Source organism: Corvus cornix, chromosome 9 (genome assembly GCF_000738735.6).
Source record: "Corvus cornix cornix isolate S_Up_H32 chromosome 9, ASM73873v5, whole genome shotgun sequence".
NCBI lineage: Eukaryota > Metazoa > Chordata > Aves > Passeriformes > Corvidae > Corvus > Corvus cornix.
The window spans coordinates 14719485-14743046 of NC_046339.1; the positions used below are offsets into that span (position 1 = coordinate 14719485).

Here is a 23562-nt window from a genome sequence, read left to right on the forward strand (position 1 = left end):
TTTCTCATAGTTTAGCAACCAAAATCTGTGCTGAATCCTATCCTGAAACACATTATGTTACAGGGAGAAAGAAAAATACAAAAAATAAACTCTGCATATTTCTAAAACAGATTGTTTATAATGTATTACAAAAAGATAAAAGGTGTATTCTTTTCTCATTATCGATGCATCTATTCAATACTCATTCTAAGAAAGTCTTTACAGTATGCATGCATTCTCCATAGTTTCAGTGTTCCGGATCACAGTTCTCATTAGCAAAGAGAATTCTCCACTTAATTCTCACATATGCAACAATTTATATAATCTTATCACAATGTCTCTCATCAGGAAAAAAAGAGAGAAAATATGTTGTGGTTTTTTTTTTTTTGTAAGACCTTTCAGATCCTGCTTCAGGAAGTGCAGCCACTGAGGCTATTTACATGTCCAACAGAAGATTTTCCCCAGCACATTTACAAATCTTTAACTGTGTGAAGCCTGTGGATACACCAATGTAACAGCAGGCCATCATCCAGCACCCTGTGCCTGCAGTTAAGCACAGCTTTTGCTTTCACAAACAGTTCACAAGAGGCCAGATCCCTTTTGATTTTATATTTTTATTACAATCTCCCCACGCCTCCACATATAAACGCTGAACCCTCCCCGTTTCTCGTCCCTCCCCCTCTCCCACCCACAGAAAGGTTGCATGGTAAGGTGATGCAATTTAAAGCCACATCAATGCCTAACACACAGAAAAGGTTTGGAGAAGGGAAAGCCTAACATTAAAAAAAAAAAAAAAAAAGTTAAACAGCCTCTTGAATCAAAAATATTAATAAATATGTAACAAAATTTAATTTTTCCCACCCTGAAGAATTTCCACAACAGAGGAATAAATTCAATAAAATAATGTAAAAGCTTTCCTTTTGCAGTAAAAATCTGTTTTAGAAAACAAGAGTGTACTTGAAGGCTGCAATTATTGTATCTATACTTAGGAAGTCACAGAGCCTCAGGCTTGGTGTCCTTTTAGTGTTCCCCATGTGTGCCACAAAGGCGGCTTGTTACTGAGACATCACACATATGCTACACACACACCCCAGAGGATGTGTCTTTGCAGAGGCCCTTTTTTAAAAACAAACAAAAACATTACTGCGGTGTTATAAATATCCCTGTGATTAAAATGGAGACATAGGAAGCAAAGATTTACCTGTAAAGCTTATCAGGGTAGGTACCAGACTGCTCAACTCTTCTTACAGTAAAATCTCACAGCAGGAAAGAAACCCCATTCACTGGATTCAGAAGGTGCTTTTATCTGGATAGCCAGACCAGTGAGAACAGGAACAGAGCCACACTGAACCATCCAAGCACCACAGTCTGTCTGAAATACACAGTACTTCCAAACAAACTGTGCACTCCCTTAGGGATCTGGATCACCAGTGGGGCAAGAAAACAACGTCTTCATTTTCTGTTCAGATTTTATTTGAAATCTAATTCAAATTGTCAAAGCTACAAAAAGGGGGAACATTTGGGTTATTTCAGCTATGTCACAACGTTCTAAAAACAAAATATCACTACTGCCAGCAGATCAGTTACACACATTTCTGATGAAACTTCTAAACACAAAAATGTTTCTTTTGGGAAATAGTCACAATGAAGATATTTTGTACAATATAAAACAATGACAGGTCTACAGATGCCGATACTCATGAGTATACACGTGCATTCACAAAAAAAAATAATCAGGAATGCTTTTTTGTTTTTAAACAGACTGTTCAGGCACAAAAACAAAACCGCATTTCCAGTAAGTGACAGCATCATAAAAAATATTAACAATGTCAGTGTTTGCTTTTCTTTGACTTCTTGTGAGATCTGTGAGGAGAACGGGACTGAGACCTGGATTTTTTCCCTGACTTTTTAGGGGATCTAGATCGTGATCTTCTTGATCTTTTGGGTGTCCTGGAGCCAGATGGCGACCTAAAAAAAAAAAAAAAAAAAAAAAAGGTTTATGTCAAATACTAACAGATTAAAAGCACCTCTTCCTGATGTTATTTGTCTTCATTTATTGAGCCAAACAAGGTAGAAAATATTTTTCCCTAGTAAGGAAAGTAACAGAATGCTATCTTGCTTTTGAGAAAAAGGCCATTTTTGCATTATGAGGTTTTGAGACAATTTTGGGCTTAACTTCAGTGCTTAGAACCCACAGGAAAAGTAACACACTCATGTCCTTAAACCCACATCAGGAATTCACAGCCTTTCACATACTAACCACCTTGGCTCTTATATTAATTGCAGCTTATGTCCACATAGAAATGAAAAACTAGGTTCAATTGTGTTACAGTCAAATACTTCTGATTTTCATCAAACATGTTCAGATTGTGATGCAACTCCACAGGAAAAGAAGGGACACTGAATAAATTTACTGTCATCTAACCCAAACTTAATATATTGATCTAATATAATGAAAATTGAATGAGCATCATATCAACTCAAAAAAACCCCCTCAAATACTTTTCTACTTTTACTTGAAATCCTTATTTATATAAGCACAAGAATACTGTAGATTTGTGTTACGATTTCCTCAACACCATCAAAGGAATTTTTCTCAGCATGACTGAGGAATTTTATATCAGTAAGATATTCCATACCTCTAAAAGAAGTGGAAGGTGAACTTTCAAGTTACAGCAACATTAGTACAATAATAAAATTTCACCTCAAGTTTAACATTAACTAAAGACAAATACTTGTGTCAGAGTGGAAATTAGGAAATACCTAGTTTGGAAACAAAACCCCATAACCAGTATCTAATTTTTTTCCCCTTAAGAAACAAACTGTGGGAGTGAGGAGCTTCATGGAAGCTAATCTTCAATGAAAGGCTACATGGTCACTGTAATTTGAGAGGGTCTATAGAAGGGCTATAGAAATTTTAGAAGGACTACAGAAGACTTTTCCTTTGAAAATAAAAAGAAAGGTGCTCTAGTTTAAAGCCATATTTCTTAAAATCCCCAGTAAACAGGTAAACAAAACTACAGCAGAGCAGAGTCTGGAGTTGTCAGGGCAGGAGGCTGTGTACACTTCCAACCCCAGTGTCCAAAGGTATTAATGAGGAGCAGGCACTACAGAGCACTGTGAGAGGAAACCGGAGTATCAAATGTGCTCTGCTAAAACACACATCCCCTCCAAAACCCCAGCCAAACACACCCATCAACTTCCTGAAACAGAGAAGATACCAGCTCACCTTTTGCCTTTTTTACTGACATCTCTGGGAGAATCTTTGTGTGAAGAGCGGGAGCGGGAGCTCTCCTTGTGAGAGCGCTCGGAGCGCTCAGAGCGTTCCGATTTGGGCGAGGGAGACTTGGCTCGGCGGCTGCCACTGCTGCGGGACGGGCTGGGCGTGGCGCTGTGCCGCCTCTTCCTGGGCATGGGACACACACACACACGGGGAGTGAAAACGGACAGTAAGAACATCTGTTCCTTTCTGCAGGGATTTTCTTTAGCCAATGTGATGTCAGATACTTGTAAGTAATTAAGATATAGTAGGCTTTTTATTATTAAAACAAAAAATCAAGTTTAACGTGCAACAGATTTTCTCTGCTTGAAAATAATTAAGGCCTGTGAGTCATTTTGTAGTGTAAAAACATTCTGTCACAGCTCCCTGAAAAGCAAGGCCTTTTACCATAGCTACACTTAGAACCATGGCATAGTTTGGCTATGCAAGTATTAGAAGATCAGTGTCCAATCAACTACGCCAAACCCAGCTGTTCAGAAGGATCTGCACTATGAGATGAGTAACATTTAAACCACTGCCTATCATTTGTGGTCTGTCTTCAGGACAGTTTCCTGACTGAGACACTGCAGACAATTCACCGCTACAAGACAGTTTAACCCCGTTTGCAACTGGTCATCATTTTACCATGTTTCCTCAGGGCATAGATGAGCCAAAGGGCAACTCTATTCAAAGGGGAAATGGTTCCTCCCTTGGGGCAGAGTAAAAATGACAATTCCTTGAACACTGGAGCATGTTTTATTAGTCAAAGCATGGGTTTTGTTAGGATTTTTTGTTTTTTGTCTGTGGTTTTGTGTTTTTCTTTTAAAATCAGATGCATGATAGAGCGTAATTTCAGGGCTGCCATTGCCTACAAAGACACTGTTAGGGTTTTCCTCCCATCCACTTTACTCCAAGGATAGCCATACCTCTCTTTTCGTGTTGGTGTACATTCCTCCTTTTCCTTCTTATCTTTGGACCTGGTCTCACACTTTTCCTTGTCCTTTTTGTCTCTGTCCCGTTCTCTTTCCATCTCTTTTTCTTTTTCCTAGATTATTAGAAGCATTCATGATTTCAGATAAGGGTGAGTAATTATTAGAGGCACTCAAGCTAATCACAAACAGCATAAAAGCAGTGAGCACTGATGGAACACAGCACACGATCTGAACTGATGGTCACACCCTCCCAGCTCTTCAGCCCTTTGCTTCTGCAAAACATTTACTGTAACACAAACGCTAACAGAAACATGAGGGATGTCACCCTGTGTGAGAATATCTGAGTAACTGGAAATGAACAGTCTTCAATGTTACAAATTTCAGGGAAATATTACAGCTGTAATAGATTTTCTAAACTAAACATGGAAGAATACCAGGAACCTCCTTCTACTTAAAACATATGGCATTCAGCCTCATTAATCCAGATGGAAAATTTATATACTCTCATAACTAGAGGCTATCTAAAGACAAAACAAAAATACAAACGAGATTCTGCAGTAACATCTACTCTGTCAAAAACAAACAACTATAGTCCATTTTTAGGCGTCAACAGGACCATTCTGAAAGAAAATATATACCCTGAGCACACGTAGTCTGTCAAACAGAAGACTAACTATACAGAAATAAACCTCATCAGCAAGTCTGAACACAGAGGTCAGATGCTGTGGTTTTTAGTACTGATCAATCATTAAAGCAAATTCATTCCATGGCAAAAAATAATCTAAAATCACTGCACTCTCAAGCTGTGCCAGGTTTATTTGATAGCATAACTGTGCATTTCATCCTGGTATTTTAAATAGCTCTAAGTTTCTTGTCTCTAAACAATATACAATGCTGCTGGGAAATTACTCTTGGAAAGCTTATTTTAAGTTTGACAAAAAAGAATGACCAACCACCAAGTTCATGGGAAATGTAATCAGAACCAGTATTACATTACTATTATAAAAACTAACTTTATTATGGCATTAAAGCAAAAGATGAAGTTATTCCCTTAACAACAGTTACTATTGTTTTAAAGAATGGTTATAATTATCATTAAGTATTTCTTTCTTTCTTGAAAGTGAAAGAGACAATTATTAAAAATCCAAAATACAGTGAGCTGGTTGAACTCATTCAACACAAGGCACCTAAAACTTTATCAAGATTGTTATTATCAATTTCTGTTTGTTTAAGCTACTGTCTCACTAAGCATTCTGTGCTTACTGTACAAAAAATTTCTTTTACAGAAAACACCAAGAAAGTGGAAAGTTTTATGATACAACTACATTTAGAAAGAAAGTTACTCATAAAAGTCTTATAAAATCTTAACTGCAGTCTTAACTGCTAACATCAACTTGCAATGTGTACATCTCCTTCAGGGATCGGTTTACCTAATTTTTACAAGTCTCTTTCTTCAAGGTACTGTGAATTAGTCAGATATTGAGCACTAAATAATGCAAATAACAAGTGACAGAAAAAGCCCTCGTGGAAGCTGCTTATTCAATTTAGCTTCCAAGGAACTGCACGGGTACCTAACTTCACCACTGATCTGTCAGGCTGTGAAACCAGATCAGAAAAGCAACTGTCACTTATCCTCCCTCACTAAATGCAATGTCCAAAGAGGTTATGTTTTATCATTGTGTTTCAAAGGTTGGAGATTACATCATATCACATATAAGATGTTAACTATTAAAATCGCTCTGACTTCATAGTCCAAAGAGGACTACTAAAAATGGTCATGGTACAGAATTAGTCACATGTGGGTGAATGGATGAGCTGGAATTATTCACGAAACTTAAGACACTGGAGAATCAGAAATAGATATGCTGCTTAAAACTATTCTCTCCCTTCCTTGGGAAGCCTTTAGCACAAGAGATCAATTACTAAAAGCAAAATGAGAAGCCTGATGAACATCTTCAACTGAGAGCTGTCCCCTTCCTTTCCCACACCTAACAGTTTGCTTCATGCAGTAGACCCAAGAGTGGTCTCTAAGGTTTCTATACACTCTATGACACCCAGATGTAAAGGGGGAAACACTACAGTATTTTGATTAAAAAAGGAGATTGTAGGTATTCTGCCGAAAGCACTTGGACTTAAACACGCAGTCTGACATTACAGTAGTATTTTAACAAGAACCATGTGTTGTTATGCTTAATGCCACCCTACATTCAATCAACTCAATAAAAGCCTACCATAGAATCAGAGGCAAACATAAAGAACAGTTCTTACCCTCTGGAGCAGCTTGTCTCTATAGTGTTCAACCTGTTCCTGAAAACTCTGGCCTGGTTTCTTGGGTCTTTTCCCAGACTCTAACTCATCCTGAAACTTCATCACCTTAAGCTGTGAAAATAATACTGACCATTAGATTATTTGGCTTATTATTTATCCAGTTAGGCAGGTGGCTGAAAATGAAATTTCCATGATTTATAATCTGTGTTCTTCATTCCTTCTATACAAGCTTGTGCACAGAGGTACCAGATTTATTTAAACTGGATCAAAGTAACAAAACCACACACTTATCTGCAGGCACCTGCAGTTGTTTACAGACATGGTAAGAACTAAAAATAGAGGGAATTTTTTTCTGTTATTCTATTAAATTCTGTTCCCATCATTAGTACACTGCACCCTTGTCTTTCCTGGGTCATTATCTGTTTTTTTTCTTTCAAAATGAAATCATTTACTGCAGGTGTCAATACATTCTTTCAATTTCTCTTGTCTACTTCAAAGTTTCCTTCGGAAACTGCCTTTTTGCATTAACCCTAAATGTTAAAATAAAATGACTGACATAATTAGGACATAAAACAATGCATCTCCTCTTCAGGGTTGTTTGCACAGAGTGGCTGATTTGAAAGAACTGATTTTTACTAACATAGTACTTTTTCATGTGCTAACAAGCTTACCAACCGACTTCAGTTCCCAAGTGCTGCTAAATGTAACACTAAATTTGCTGCAGTATCCCCGGCAGAGTCACAAAGTTAAGCATATGTCAGAATTTCTCCATGTGTTGTTTTTTTGTGGATTGTTTTTTTGGGTTTGGGTTTTTTTTTTTTTGGTCTCGATGAGCTAAAACCTTCTCCAAGTTGATTCACATAATGAAACTTCACTCACATCTCTTATCATCTGTCAATTCTTTACTCCTAGTGACATGTCCTTGTACAAACAATCCTTCAATTTGTTTTGGAGAAGAAAGTGTCTCCTTTTTGGGGAAGGAAGGAAGATCTTGGTAATAGTTCAGGTTGTATTTGTCAGCCCTCTTCCAAATGTTCATGCTCTGACCCTCCTGCATGTCCTGTTCCAATACCGACATCCTATACATTAGTAGATTTTTCCAGTGCTCGAGGTTTTATTTTTAGCAAACACACAAAGTTATTTTCTCTTTAAAAATATTTAATTCTTCCACACTGAAAACACACAAAGGAAAAGACTTTGCAACTATGTCCATTTTGATTATCGGAAAGGATTCTTATTCTCCAGGTCCTCAATTCCCCAATATGAAGTAGTCACAAGATCAAACTCTGCAGGGTTTTTCCTTCCCTCTCAAAAATCGAGCAGACTGGATCTAATCAGCCCTTCCAATTACTGACAGAAAGGAAAGGTATCACAAAAACAAACTAATCACAAGTATGTTAAGAAACATAAAATCCAAGCAAGGATAACACTATTTTGAACAGGATCCCCTTTCCCTTCAGTTACAGAGCTTATGCCAACACCATTTTTCATTTTAGTCTCAAATATAAGGGAACAACTTGCTTTAGGGGAAAAAGAAATAAAACTTTAAAAAAGCAGTTACCTCACATCACAGTAAATTTCTGTTAACTATTCTGCTTCCCTCCCTCACTTACAGAGTCTGCTCTCCCTGCAGTTGAGCATTTTTTCTTACAATTCAGCCAATGGAAAACTGTCATCATCATTTGTCACATACCACCTTCAATAAAGGCATGTTTTTCTTCTCCCCCCTTCAAATGCAGAGTTCCAAAGGCAGAAATACCTTCTGGAAACATACTCAGTTTAACTGTGTACCACCTGTTCTGATAAAAAATCAGAATAGCATTCCCTACCATCATGTAAACTCCAAGGTTATCAGCTGCTCAGCATCTTCAGTACCAAGCAGGAGGAGTGCAGAGGAAGCTTAGCTGATCCAAGAAGCCTCTTGGGCTGTCATAGCATGAATATGCCCATAAGACTTTTTTTTCCCAACTAAGTAACCCAGATAATTTAAAAACACAAAACTAACAAAAACTCAAACCAACAAAGCCCAAAGAAACCCTCCATCCTCATCAGATTTTATTTCTTTACAGTTTTAGCCAACAAAGCTGTGACAGTCTCTGTATAATGATATTTAGAAAGCAAGGAAGCCTAAGTCTATAGCCCAAAGAAACCCGAGATGAAAATAAACTAGGAATCCCAACAACAGGCTTTACCTGATTTAATAAGCTAAATGGATGCAAGAACATGCATGCCATACAACCCACTGTTGGCAGCAGGTTTAAAATGGCAAGAGGAATTATTTGCACATAGTTTCTCCAGAAACTGTGGGTGGAGTGGGGCGCTGAAGGTGGTCATTAGCAGGTACCTCGAGAAGAGAGAAAATAGGAAAAGCCTACCCTATGGTAACATCTCACTCAACATCTCCCCAGACTCCAGCTATGGTAGGATCATGTGGTTTCTTGAGACAGCTCTGGTCTTTTACACACCAGCCATGGATGGATCTCTCCTCCACACAATCTCTGTATCTCCCTTTGAACCCATGTAAACTGACTCATTTTAAAAGATGCTGTGAGCAGAGGAAATGACTACGCCCCCTGGAAAAGGCGACTGTTACAAAGTGCTGAGATGGTATCAACAGCTCACTACAGAAAGATCAGGCTCTTCCATCCACTCCTGCGCTCCAAGCACAGAGGCCCCTTCCACCCTTCCCTTGCACCAGCTGCAGTGCTTGGCTGAGCCTTCCATTCACTATTTCACTGCTCACTGTATACTGGCGAAAGTGAACACTCTTCTCATGACCTCTCCATGCAGAGTACAGGATGCTCATATCCCTATCACACAGTTCAAGATACTCCCACAGGAGAAAGATCCTTAACACTTAGACTTAAATCTGCTTAAGCATCTAATTGATTAATTTTGTGAGCATGTCACTTTGTAAACCTGCATTGAGAATGAACTAATATATCCTCAATGCACTGGCTGTTCTTTAACTATTCTTGTTCAACAGACAAGAACTGTTAAGCCTGTTCATCTTTAGGAATAAATACACTGATTTTTACCTGGACTATCCCCAAAGTCAGTAATACGAATGATAAAATGGAAGGGGAAAATGTTTCAAATCCCTGTGCCCAAACGTTGCAATTCTAATTCCTTAGACAGAGCAGCCTCCCAGAGCAGAGTTCCCAGTCTTCAGAGACTGCAATGCAGAAGTGTCAGATATCACTGCTGTGAGCGATCCCTACTTAATGCTCCAGTGCAGGATCACATTTCTCACTAACACGAGGAGCTCTTTCCTACAAGCTCAAGACAAACACTCCACAGCATACCTCTTGTCTATTGGTTCTCATCTGGAGACTTCCTTCCTCTCTCACTGGACCCATTTGAGGAGAGTTTAAAGTGTTCAGCCTTAGCTAGAAGCTGAGGCCTTGCTTACAGCCCACCCAGGAAGCAAGCAAGCTAAAGGAACGGGTAACATTTTGCTACCACAGCTCAGGGAAACCAGACTGCTGCAAACTGAAGCTCTGCTTTTTCCATTTAGATACCAACAGGTGTGTTGTCAGTAGCCTCCCTTACTTAAAACTGATCTGCTTCCAAAAACTCTTCTTGGTTTTCTAACCTTCTGCTGATACTGAGACCATGCACAGGATCTTCAGTGCAAAAAGGCTTTTTCACAAGAGGTTATTCCACAGTTACACAGCCTCTCAACTTAAAGCGGCCACATTCAAACATAACTAATTTGAGATAAATTAGCTGCATGCTACATATTAGGATGAACTAGGAAGCTCATCACCAGACACTTGATGAAAGATAGGAATTTCTGCTTGGTAAGTAATGTAAGCACTTCAGTGTAGACTGATTAGATACAGACAGGACAGACATCCAAACAGACCAAAGTGTTTTGGTTTTCTTCAGAACAGTCTTGCAACAACAATGGCCATCACAAGTCCTAGATTTTGCCAGAAGCAGAGCAAAATATTTCTTTGAAAGCTTGATCTTTCCAGCAAGTCTATGAGTAGTGGAATCTCTGCAGCTACAATATTATCAACAACAGATGACAGATGTACTGATGTACACATGTGAGATATCTCTTCTGCCACAGAGCCCTCTGGCATGCTCCATCACACTCACAGGTTGCCAAGAGTCTTGGAGCTAAGCAATTCCTTGCTTTTGTAAAACAGAAATAAGAGTCAAAGATTTAAAACAGACCAGAATCTTCTGAGTAATCATCATCGTCAAAGAAACAACTGCTATAAATAGCAAAACTATTGGTTAAGCAAAAGGCAATTTGTCTCATCTGTTATTATTAAGCCACAATCAGTAGGATACTTAATAGCATATCTTTACACCATTTTGCATTAGCCTCAAGTGAGCCAGCTACAGAAACCTCCACAAACTGCAAAAACCAAAGGGTTATATATTGTTTCAGTGATGATTACAGACAGCTCCTGTGACCTGACAAACAAATACTCAAAAGTTGAGTATTCTGCACACTAAGCACCATAATCCAGAGAAAGAAATACGGAAATTTTATGGAACTTCTTGACAAAAGTAACCACCTTTCCTTTGTGACATCCAGGAAACTCTCTTTGGCGCTTGGTAGAAAAATAAATCAGACTTTCAATACCATGAGGGGGCAGGGGGTGTTTGGTGTGGAGTATCTGTGCAGGGGGCAGCGAGGTACTGCCAGAGCACAGACACAGGATGGTGTAACAGGATCCAATCCTGCCCTTCCTGAAGCTGGGGGTACCAGCAGAAAGGCCCAGCAGGAACCCTCCACACCACTGGTCTCCTACCTCAGTCAAACACTGCTTTGAGGTCTCAGGTGGCCAACATAAAGGTGAGTAAAGCCAGATACTAAGACGGACTAAAATCCTGTTTAACCCTTTTGGAAGCACTGATATGTCTGGACTTATGAACAGCCTGCCTCCTGCTGCAGATGAAGCCTGTGCTGTGCTTTTTTGTTTGTTGGAGTAGGATTATCAAAACTTGTGCAGCAAGGTGGAGACAGAAGTAAGACACCTTAGAGAAAGGTACAAAGCGGACTATGCTGCTTCATTTTGTCTGTGAGTTTTTGTGCACTCTAAGGGAACATGCTTAATGAACAATTTAAATAATAAAATTCCCATTTTTCTACCACTTCACAGCACCAAGGTCTCTTTACAAAGAGGAATACACCTTTCTTTTAGATGTCCCCGAGGGATGAAAGGCACACAGCACCATAAAGACCATTCCGAAATTTAAGTTATAATACAAAGAAAAGTGCCAATCTTTCCACACTTAAACAGTTAAGAAATCACTGTTCTTCAGTGTTACAGGAAAGCCTCTGCTCCTGCTAAGTTCTGGAAAGAATTCACACTTCAGAAGGATTAACAGGGGTATGAGGCAAGGCAAACAAAAGGTTACTAAATTGTCTCCTCTGATGTGATGGCTGAGGCCAAAGTTTGTTTCTTACTTCACTTTCCCCTTCCAGCTAACAAGCTTAATTTACTAACTGTGCCAAGAGAAAGAACTGTTGCTCTATTAATGAATTTCCAAAAAATGCATGAAAAAATGTTTCGCAGCTTCCCTGGCAGTCACTGTGTAGACTGTGCAGCTAGTGAATCAGACTTCACCAATTTTTTTGCCAAATATTTTACACAACATTTTTTTACAGTGCATATTAGATGGCATAATTCTTAAAGCTGGTAATTGGTTGTTTTTTTCCTCAGCCCCTTCCCTGAAATTAATAATGGATGTGGGTTTTGGCAGGGACTGGGTACATACTAAGAAGAAACCATGAGTGTGAATGCTTTGAAGTAGTACAGGGAGTACTTTCTTGTCAATTACAAACTTGACGAAAATTTTAAGTACTCCTACATAGTGTCTGAAATGTTCTCAAAAAGGAAAAAAATTGTTCTCCTCTTCTGGCAGTTCCAAAAGTGTAAAACCAAGATGGTAATTCACTTACCAAGAAGAATAAAATGCAAACATGCACTTGAAAAACTCAGGTATTTGCCACCTAAAACTTTTACTGACAGAGTACATTGATGAAAGAACTTAAAACACTTGTGCAGTGTAAAAGTGACAATGGTTAAAACAAATCAGTGCCAAATCTGCTTCCACAACTGCCAAGATAAGGTCCGTAAAACAGATACTCAATCTGAAAGGAGCTCTTTCCATAACTGCTACAATCAATATTACAGAAACATGAAAATTAGTTTCACTTGTACTTTCATTAGTCTAACATCATGTATTTTCTACAAAAATACTGCCACCATGAGTCAGGTCAGACATAAATCCCACTCCGCTTCTCACACTCAGAATTTACTCACTTAATATGGCTACATATCATGAACTTTCAAACCGCTGCACAAAACAAGAGGTTTCTAAGTGCTTAGTGAGAGTCTATTAATTTCAATAAAATCTGAATAGTTAAAGGGAGGCTTATTTGAGAGAAACAACATTTGTGACATTTTCAATTATTGGCTGAACATCTTAGAAGAATATTACAGGGCTTTGCTAATGTCTGATTTTAGCTAACTAGCACATTATAGAATAAACAGGTAGGCAGCCACAATTCCACCTTCAAAACATTACTCAGATTATAACCTGTCATTTGGAGATGCTACAACTGCCATAAGTATTTAGCAGCTTCTTAATATCATTTTAATGCACTGAACAGAAGCTACAAGAATTCTGGTATTCAATGTCCCCCAGGTTTGAATACTGAATACAAGCCAGAAAGTCACATACAATTTTTAACCTGATTTTGCATGGCAAGTGTGTATCAGAAAGGGTTCACTGCTAGACAAAGCTTGTGCTAAATTCCAGTTCTAGTCACTTTCTCAGTCAACCACAAGCTCAGAAGCCAGAACAAAGACATAACAACTTCTGCTGATCAAGCTTAACAGCTACAATAACACCTGTGCTTGGAGAAAGGAGAGAACAACCAGTGAGCCCTACGAACTGCATGTAGGGCTTCAATTAAAATACTCCATTCCACGACCACCTGAGTTAGTTGTATCTACTTCTTTGACAGCTGAGACCGTGAAAAGAGACATTGTTAAATGCAATAAAATACAGGCACTTCGAGGCAAGAAACAGAAAACAAGAAACGTAGAGGACTAAGGCCACATCCAAAAGTTAATCCCATTTGCCCAAGGGGAGGAAAGCGTATGAGGACCCAAGTGAACTAAAGCTACTAGTGGTTCTGAAAGGCAACAGTCATTCTCAGCATGCAATATCCCCTGACTCTATTTTCCGTTTTTTCCTGCATTATTTTAGAAGTCAAAACCAGGCAATGTAAGGGTGTGAACAAATATACCTTTACAAAAATACACCAGACTAAAACAAAACCCCACTTTATAACAGGACTGTAATTATTTCAGTAAAAATAACTCCCTATCATATGTAGAGAACTCAGGGTGGGGTGACAATTGGAAAGGTCCAGAAGGGTGGCACAAAACACCCCATGCTCACCTCTATCTCTCGGAGTTTGGCACGCTTTTCTTCACTCATTTCTGAATATTTGACTGATGACTTGGATTCGGGCATTTCCTCTTTAATAGGATTGGAATACATGTGTTGTTCTTCTGACTTAGAACTCTGAGTGTCTTCTTCATCTTCACTTTCTTCTTCTTGACTTTACAGAAAACATACAGAACTAACTAAGATGTAACAGGTATTTTAAGTATATATGAAATATACTACTTCTCCTACTTAGTTTCTATGATTAGTTACTAGTTCTGAAATATATTAAGTTAGATTATGTAAAAGTCTGCAGCTACAAATTAGTCTCCATCTGGGAGACAGATAACTTTCTCATTTAATAAATTGTTGTTATTTTTTATTACTCACACAATTTATACTTTTCACAGAAACAGAGTGCAGAAGAATTCATGAATTTTACAGTCATCAAATACAACTCTACCTCAGCTACTGAACAAACCCATTCCCTCAGGAGAATCTCAAAGTGCTGTAATGGAGCTTTTCAGATATATTAAGTTTAATGGAAGAACAAAATTTACTACATTTGCTTTTGGGAGATAAACCTGAGAGATGGCAGATACCCAAAATTATATTCCCAGGCTGGCCACTAGAGTGCTGCAGGACTCCATGCAATGCAGGAAGTATTTACAGCATTAACTAACAGATGTTCTCAAAGACAACTCAAAACCAACTTCTGTTGGCATGGAGCCTACCAGCATCCAACAAAACACCTCAGAACATGACTCACTGTGCTTGTCTCAGAAGCAAAAGGCAGAGATTTAGATATATTCATATACACCTGATAGCAAGATATCCATACTACTACCTTAGTTCTTACTATTTGATGTTAAATTCTCAAATCAGCATAACAACTCTACCAAAAGGTGTAATTTGTCATGTTAGAAAAAAATCATGGGGACTGAAAGCATGCTGCACTAAAATCCTGACTTTTCTCCATTTTCTTATTTTCCTACTTTCAAAACTTCATTTTTGTTCTACTCATGTAATAGATATCTATCTTATAAGGAGTTCCAAAGACACTCAACCTTAGATACATAAAATAAGTATGTTTTCATCAGAATGGAAAAGTATTTACTTTTGAATTTCTTCCTCCTCAGATTCTTCATGTTGGTCAAAAAGCTCCCACTTAGAAGTAGTAACAGCTAGAAGAGATAGCAGGATAATTTTAACAACAAAAAAAGCTACCACTTGATCTGAAAATTAGTATTTGTAATATAATTATAATAAGATGTATAGTATATAAGATATAATAAGAAGTACAATGTGGTAAAACTTACCAGCATCTAGCACTTAATACAGACTTTCTATTTCACAGAAATATTCAAACCAGCCCATTATCAGAATATTTACTATTCACCGAGCTATTCGCTCACATTGTGTATCACATTTCAGTAAATCCTTCAAAAGCAGGCAAGTATTTGTCCGTTTATAAAATATTATCTTTCAAACCAAGATTTTAAAAGACTTCCAACTACAAACACATTTTTTTTTTGTTTTCAGTATTTATTCTTAATGAACTGGAAATTACTTTTAAAGGTTGATAGATTATTGAAGTAGAATAACTGCAACAGAATACAGTATTTTCCTTTTTGGTTAAAAATTCAGTGAACAAGTTACAACAGAAAATCCCACTATGTTACAACATGAATTCCATTAGCATTTTAGCACAGATCAGCTGAAAATAATCATTGCTTAAGTGACATTATGGTTTCAGTTTACTTCAGAAAAGATACTGTCAAAACTAACCTTGGGCTTCCAGTTCCGATTCATCCACTGCTTCCCACTTCGAAGGGGCAACTTTAAATATAGGCTCATTCTTTTTTGAATCTTCAGTTGTATCCACTGGTGGAGAAAGAGACACAGAAAAATAACTTACAAAGCTCTTTAGAAGTTGAAACGGAAAAGTACTAAGATAACAATCAGAATTAAATAATGAAACAGATGATACAATGTTAGTATCTGCAAAGAAAGAAACCAGGTTTTACATCCCAACATGTATAACATCAGAAGACACCTCCTGTGTTTCTGAAGCAATTAAGTAGAGCAAATTGAAATTAATCAACTCAACATTTTACAAAGCTACATGCCAGATCAGTTCTAGGCTGTATTTCTAAAAACTCCACAGGAAAAAAAGATCAAGGATTGAAGATTCAATCTGAAAGTTGAAACATTTCATACAAGGAACTCCATCAAGATCATCATCCAGTGATTTAATTGGGACTCCATCCAGATCATCAATAGGAGCAGCATCAATAGGAATTCCATCCACATCTTCTAGTGGAGCACCATCGAGCTCTTCCTCAATGGGAGCACCATCAAGATCATCCGGTACTTCCTGAAAGCAAATAATATGTAATTATTTCACGTACAAATTTACATTGCTTTTCTTTACTTCTCCAATTATTAAATAATTTCTTTTTAAAGAAGCACTTTTATAAATATCAAAGCCTCAAAAATATCTACTGCAACAATTTTTGCTAACAAGTATAGTTGCTTATTCTAGAGTAAATAACACGACAATATCTTCCTATAAAAAATTATAGGCAAGAACTTAGAATTTGTCCACAATGTACTGAAAGGAGGTCAATAGGCTTTCCAATACCTATATGCAAAAGAAGAGCTATTAAATTGAAGTATAGCTCAAAATCAGCCAATTAGAGTCAGATAAATCACACTTACATGATATGAAAGTTTCCCCAAGACCAGCAAAATGAACAACTGACAAAAATGGCCTATTTAGCAGGAACACCAATTTAAGGAACACACAAATTATAAATACAGCTGTGTATTCTAACTTGTTAGGTACAGGCACTGTCCTTCATACGTGTGTGTTCACCCTGCTCTTCCATTCAGAGGAATCAGCTGCCCTTCCAATTATACTACAGGCCTCCTTCCCACTGCTCTGGAAGGCATCTTTCCACACAGTTCCAATGCCTGAAACTCCACTCAGAATTCAGAGAGAGATATTACAGAGTATTTCCAACACAAAGGAAATACCTGTCATTCTGCACTAGTCTTTGCTCTGAAACACTTTCACAATGTAACTCCACCACAGCACTCATAGACAGATTAAACAGTATTTGCTTTTGAAAATGTTACACCTCTGTTTAGGAGCAAGGACTTGAAGGAAAGACAGGTTTATTCACCCTAAAAGAGCGAAATAATCCTTGCCAGCCCTATTTTATATTATCACACTTTTTCCCATCTGCTAGCATAGATCCTGAGGCCACTTACCTCCGTTTCTTTATCTTCCATGATATTTACAAGTCCCAAGAAAATATTCTGTAGTTTGATCAGAAATGGTTCTGGATAGATTGCCCAGTCTTCCCATGCTCGGAAGCATGTCATCACTCGTTGCTAGAAGCAAGAGGAAAGAAAAAAAGCTAAAACATTTGTATTCAAGAAATTTATTTCTTCGATGGGAAATAGACCACAGAGAACTACTACTGTAGACAACTATTCCTAAGTAGTTCCACACTGAAGTATATTGCAATGATACCATGCTGGGCAAGACTAGTAATTTTACAAAAATATGTATATAGGAACTACATTTTAAGAAATCTCACTTGGGTTTCATTTTCCTTTTAAATTCCTATTACATTATCCATTTTGGCTGTTGCCAATTCTATCCTGATAGTAAATTTCATTCTGCCCCAATGTTTGAAGCAGGTGCCTCCACCAAATGTAAGAGAAAATACCTTTTTGTAAAATAAAATAACTAAAATTAACATTGGCTTATACATATTATTGAACTGAAGTTGTGTTCCTACTTCCATTTTGTTCAGCCTGGAGAAGAGAAGGCTCTGGGGAGACTTTAGAGCCCCTTCCAGCATCCACAGGGGCTAAAAGAAAGCTGGAGAAGGACCTCTTACAAATGCAGGTAGTGACAGGACAAGGGGGGGATGGCTTTAAACAGAAAAGAGGGTTGGATTAGATTAGCTGTTATCAAGAAATTCTTCAGTGTGAAGGTGCTGAGGCACTGGCACAGGTTGCTCAGAGAAGTTATGGATGCCCCACCCCTGGAAGTGTTCAAGGCAAGGCCGGATGGAGATCTGAGCAACCTGGTTTAGTGAAATGTGTCTCGGACCACGGCAGCAGGTTGGAACAAGATGATCTTTAAAAAGTTCCTTCCAACCCAAATAATTTTATGATTTTTCTTCTTAAAAAGCATATTTGAAAAGATGTGTTTCAGTTCAAGTTTGACACTCTAAATGTAACTGAAAATGCGGATATACTAAAAAAAATCTGCCTCTCTTTATCATATAATTTAACAAAGGTTTAAAATAGCAGATAACTAAAGCTGATTCTCAATCTAGAGCAATTGAAAGCAGAAAGATTGAGGACAACCAGGATGAAGACCTTAATACAGAAAAACTAACTACACTGTAAGCTTTGTATTTAAAGCTTCTGACTGAAAAACAAAATGAAAAAAGAAGCGGGGGGCACCATAGAAACAGAAGGAACAGCGTCAAGCATGAGAAGCAGAGAGCATTTGACCTCAAAAATCACTCTCAATTACCCATGGTCAGACTGCTTATCAGAAATCTAAAATAAAGCCTGACACAAAAAATGTTTAAAAGTAACTTTGTGCTGTTCTGCCCAGGAGTTTCTTCCCACTCTGAGCACTTCCACACAAGTTTACTTCTGAATTTGAAATACAGCTGGCCCAAAACCAGTAAGAAAGCTAGAAGGCCTTGTCTGCAACTCAAGTGATAGATATCCTCTCAACTCCACAACTGTAAATCTACTGGTACACTTCAGCTGGCAGATGCTCATTTCCTTCCTTAATTTCAAGGCTATCTTTGCAAAAGAGAAAACCTTTTAAAAATATTCTTTTTAAAGCCTAATTAGGGACCTTGATGTCTAAGCCACCTATCATAGTATGCAATCTCTTGGGCAGGAATATCTATTTATATGACTTCTATGTCATGTAAATAACAATGAAATACATACCTTGAAATTTTCAGACTGTAAATGGCCTTGTATTGTACGGTAAGTAGCATTGAGATCAGAGAATATCTGACATAATTTTGTTTCAAAACTAGAATTAAACATATACATTTCTTTAGTTAAACTTCGTAATATATGTTTTCTGGACATACATAATTCATGAAAATACCTGGGACACAGGACTCAAAAGCACAAGGTTCTGATCCTTACAGTAGCCATGAACTGAACTATAAAGCAAATATGATTACTATATATTAAATCACCTTGGACAACAACAGAACTGTGAAGGGAGATCTTCACATCTGCTGCAGTCTCTTTATACACCCTGGAAAGATTGGAGGACGATAAAAGGAGTTTTACAACCTTAAATAGAATGAAAGAATTGTCTCAAAATTCAATCTGAAATTTTAAAAAATTCTTAGTTATGGTTGTATTCTAATTTATTCAGTGAGGCCCTCAATGAAAGCACAGTGAGCAACAGCTGCCCAGCTTCCCTTGAGCTTCTAACAATGTGCAAAAAATAAACCAGCACAACACAGACACATTGCAACAAGAAACATCAATTGCAATCACTAGAGTTTTGTAACATGCTGAATATTTCCCACCATGCTGTCGTAACATTAGAGACACTCCAGGAACTAGACACAAACATTTAATATGACACAGATACTGTCCCTTGGACATTCTTCCTAAATTCTGCTCACACCTTAGAAATAAAGTACATAATATCCCCTTATACCTTGTCCAAAGTTTATGGAAAGTTAACCCTCCCACATTTTAATAAAAATAAATCTGTTTCAGAAATTTACTTCTTTGCTTGAACTATTTGCTGTACCATATCTTGAATATTATCCACAGGCTCTCTCTGTCAAGAGGCACATGAAGTATTCTCACCTTTGGTCCCTTGCATAGGGCACATACATTTTTTGCATTACCAACATGCTACATTTTCATGCAAACAGATATAAATACTATCAGTCTGTAATAGCAGTAGCACAGAGAAGTGCAAATTTCTCTACAACCACATTTATCCAGAGATGTACATACAGAGATGAATACAAGCAGGATTTTTTTAACTACCAATCACCTAAAATATTATACTTACAATTTTCTATAGTAGGAAGCATTGGCAACTTTAGCTGAAGAGTTGTATAACACATCTGACACTAGATACAATCTTGCAATCTACAATAAAAAATGGTCAAATGAAGATGACTCCAATTTAAATTATCCTGAAAATAAAGGCATTTTCACACAAAGAATACAAGATAGTTTAAACTGTCTGGAAGTACCTAATTAGAATTAAGTGTAGCACAGCTATATTATTAATAAACATGCTAAGACACAATTAGCCCCCTCTTATGCTATAGGGAACTAACTACTGTAACGTATTCCCACAGCATTACAAAGGAGAATCATGGCATTCCAGTTTAAATTGCCTCATCTGATCAGATCATTTCAATCTTTTCAATTTCACAGTAAGGCAGAACATTATTTACAAGCAACTCCAGAAAGAATAAAAATATGTAACAAAATTCCACAAGAAGAGATCATACTTAAATTCAAGTCCACGTTTTAGTACAAAGCCTCAATACTATCTGAAACTTATGAAATAGTGCTTGTAAATTACATGCACCTGCTAAGTGAGCTCCTCCCCCAAGATACAAGATTATTGAAAATCTCCACACCTTCTTAGGAAGAGGAGTCTTGAGAATGGACAATGACTCTGTAATGCAGTCCACAATTTCTTCAGCAGCTTCCGCATTATTTAGACAGAAAACCATTGCGTCACCAATATCGTTCTTCCGAGGTGTTAATCCACGCAGAATTTCCTCTAGTTTGTCCCTCTGTCTGAAATACCAGGAATTTTAATACTGTCAATATAAACTACTTTTGTACTAAAGTATTTTTGGGCCTTTACATTTAATGGTTTTTTGGTTTTCCATCTTTAGAAGAAAAGCCATTTTCAGTATTTTTATATTCTTTTGCCTGAGTTCTTTCAGTGGTTCATGAATTTTTGTGTCCATATTACATAAAGTGCAAAAAATTCTCACTCAAGTCTTGATTACATACAGAAATCAAGGAAAAATAGCTGAGAAATACCTAATTAAGCACATCAGTATCTCTAATAAAGTAATTATCTTTCTGGATTTAGCTTAGGCCTAAACCAAATGGATAAATCTAAAGCATGCAAGTCATTTCTGCTACAGAATAAGAAACACTAAATTCAGAAAACTAGTAAATAAACAACTACTTCACATTTTCCCTGACCTCCATATGCAGAGAACATGTTTAAAAGAATCTCTTTTTGAGCCTTTCCAAAAGAAGGTATGAGAAACAAACTGTGTATTAAAACGTACAGAAGCATGACTGGTATAGTAACTATGGTGAGAAGAATAAAACAAGAAAAGAATTCCACACATTTTGGAAAATTGCTAGGAACACATCGGAAACAACAGCAGCAAAGTTAAGAAAAGGAGGTCTCCATTTCCACTACCACAGCCATCTCCAGCACAGTGACAATTCACAGCAAAGAACTCTGATATCTCTCTCTTCCTGTTTATTAACAGCTGCTCCCAATTTTAATTTCTGATGAACAGTATCAGTAAAGTTTAAGATTACAGCAACTAATTTAGCTCATGAGGTCATAATGATGTTGAGAAAAGTGCTACATATCATCACCTACAGACAGCAATAGAAAATGGGGAAGAACACTCAGCTTCCCAATCCCTTTCAAATTAAAGGTTAGTAACAGTTGGAATGAAAGGTTCAGTGATGACAAATCTAACCAAATCCAGAACACATCAACAAGTATGATCGGAAGCACTGAGGTGAAGAAACACTTACTCTGACATATACAGAATACTATGACAAGCATGACAACTTACGGGATGACACATTAAAATTATAGAAACACAATGGGTAAACCCAGGCAGACTAGCTATCAGAGCAGCACCGTAAATCACAGGTAGTACATACTCTTCCTTAAGTGCACCCTTCTTGTTCGGTTCCTCCACAAATGCCTCCGTTTCTTGCTCTTCTGACATCCCATGCAAGTATGGATTCAATGGTGGTGGCCTCCAAAAGGATCCATTTTTGAACATACGGAAATCTTCTGTCCTCCACTTGGTTGGAGCATCCCCCTACGAAAAAAAGCAGAAGTATTTTTACTTTGGTGTTATCTTACTTCACTATGCCTGAAGCTATGAATTATCACTAAAATTCTACTTGCCTGAAGAATTGAATAAAGCTTCCATCTATAATACACATGGGCTGGAGTCTGGTTTTCAAATAAAAACCTAAACCAAAGAAGAAAGAAAAGACACAAAGCATTTTACAAATTTTGAACTGACACAAATTCAAAGGAAGCAATAAAAAAAAACAAAACCAAACCCTGTTCAGAATTCCACCTCAGCTGCAGAGTGAACACAAGGAGCTGAAATCATGTACACCCACAGCACAGCCACGCAGAACATGTGCAACTGCTCCACACACACACATGCAATCTGCAGAGAGCAGAACTCCCCAAAGGCACAGCACTGCTCAGAAGTTAAAAGTAGAACAGAGTGAGAAAGAACAACTGTGCAACCTCACAGCAAAGCAGAAGAATCAGTGCAGAGTCACTACAGGAGCCACTGCAACCTCAGCACAAGTGATGCAGGAGCTTGCATTTACACAGTGAGGTGACTCATCAAATACTGAATGACCTCAAGTTTTCCACCAGTAAATTGTCTGTCACAACACTGGCAACATCAGATGGAGGATATGGGGGACAAGCAGCCCATTTTTAATGGCCAGGATATTTTGACCTGCATATTTTCTCACCTTGTATATAAAAATCATAATGAAGCACTTCAAATTTACTGCAAATAAAACACTGCTAAAAGGTCATTTAGCACTTCCCTGAAAACCTTTTCAGAGACTGCATTTCACAAGAAATTTGGAAATTGATACTTTTTTATTCTATTAATGACAAGTGCTGGAAATTCTCAAAACTTCCCTATGTCAGCTGAAGTTTTAATTCTATTTGCACTGATATAGAAGAAAAATTCCTCCCAGCTCTTGCTAAAGGTTAGAAATTAGGCTCCAGGAAGAGTGGACTTTACATTGAGTTTGTCTGTTTGGAGAAGGGGGGAGGATTTTTTTCTTTTTTCAAAATGTATGCTACTGCTTCCACTGATGACTGTGAATCCCTCAGAAAAGTATGTTTAAATGTTATTTATTTAAATATTTAGGAAAGTATTACATAGTGTGTGTGTGTGTACTATTTTACTTACTTATATGTACACATTAGTAACAGCTGGAATAAAAATGCATTCTTCCTTATAAAAGGATAATACAGTCATTGGTGCAATTTGTAAAGTTTAAATCTGCACATAAATACAGCAAAACCAGTCTTATTAGTATTTCAAGAATACAAAATATTAACATCAGTGAAAACAGCATGGTGTTAGTTCCAAGTGAAGCACTGTAATAAGCACCTGAACATTGGGTTGTTGATTTCTCGGTTCATGATCATGGCTTCGAACATGGGCCCTTCCCGAACCACAAACTCTATCATTCGATGTATCAAAGCGAGCAAATTCCTACAACAACAACACAGTTAAAGAAAAATTGATTCAGACCTAACACTATATAAAACTACACTCCACCTAAGATACTACAACTGTGCAGGAGATTATTTTGCTGTATTGTTAAGAAATCTGC

The 23562-nt window shown here is 37.5% G+C and overlaps 1 protein-coding gene across 7 annotated transcripts in view; it reads right to left on the bottom strand.

Annotated features, from left to right (window-relative positions):
• Window positions 1–1430: 1430 nt before the first annotated feature.
• LOC104693457 (U2 snRNP associated SURP domain containing) overlaps window positions 1431–23562 on the bottom strand; it is a 51626-nt gene continuing 29494 nt past the window's right edge. For all 7 annotated transcript variants that reach the window (XM_019289878.3, XM_019289879.2, XM_039556788.1 and 4 more), the window contains 15 exons: window positions 23337–23441; window positions 22088–22154; window positions 21835–21998; window positions 20544–20706; window positions 19961–20040; window positions 18859–18946; window positions 17140–17262; window positions 16084–16240; window positions 15652–15747; window positions 14981–15047; window positions 13876–14038; window positions 6439–6549; window positions 4165–4283; window positions 3209–3385; window positions 1431–1947 (listed from right to left, as the gene is read on the bottom strand). In XM_019289878.3, coding sequence (XP_019145423.1) covers window positions 1809–1947; window positions 3209–3385; window positions 4165–4283; window positions 6439–6549; window positions 13876–14038; window positions 14981–15047; window positions 15652–15747; window positions 16084–16240; window positions 17140–17262; window positions 18859–18946; window positions 19961–20040; window positions 20544–20706; window positions 21835–21998; window positions 22088–22154; window positions 23337–23441 — 1819 coding nt within the window. In that variant the 3' untranslated portion in view covers window positions 1431–1808. The remainder of the gene's footprint in view (window positions 1948–3208; window positions 3386–4164; window positions 4284–6438; window positions 6550–13875; window positions 14039–14980; window positions 15048–15651; window positions 15748–16083; window positions 16241–17139; window positions 17263–18858; window positions 18947–19960; window positions 20041–20543; window positions 20707–21834; window positions 21999–22087; window positions 22155–23336; window positions 23442–23562) is intronic.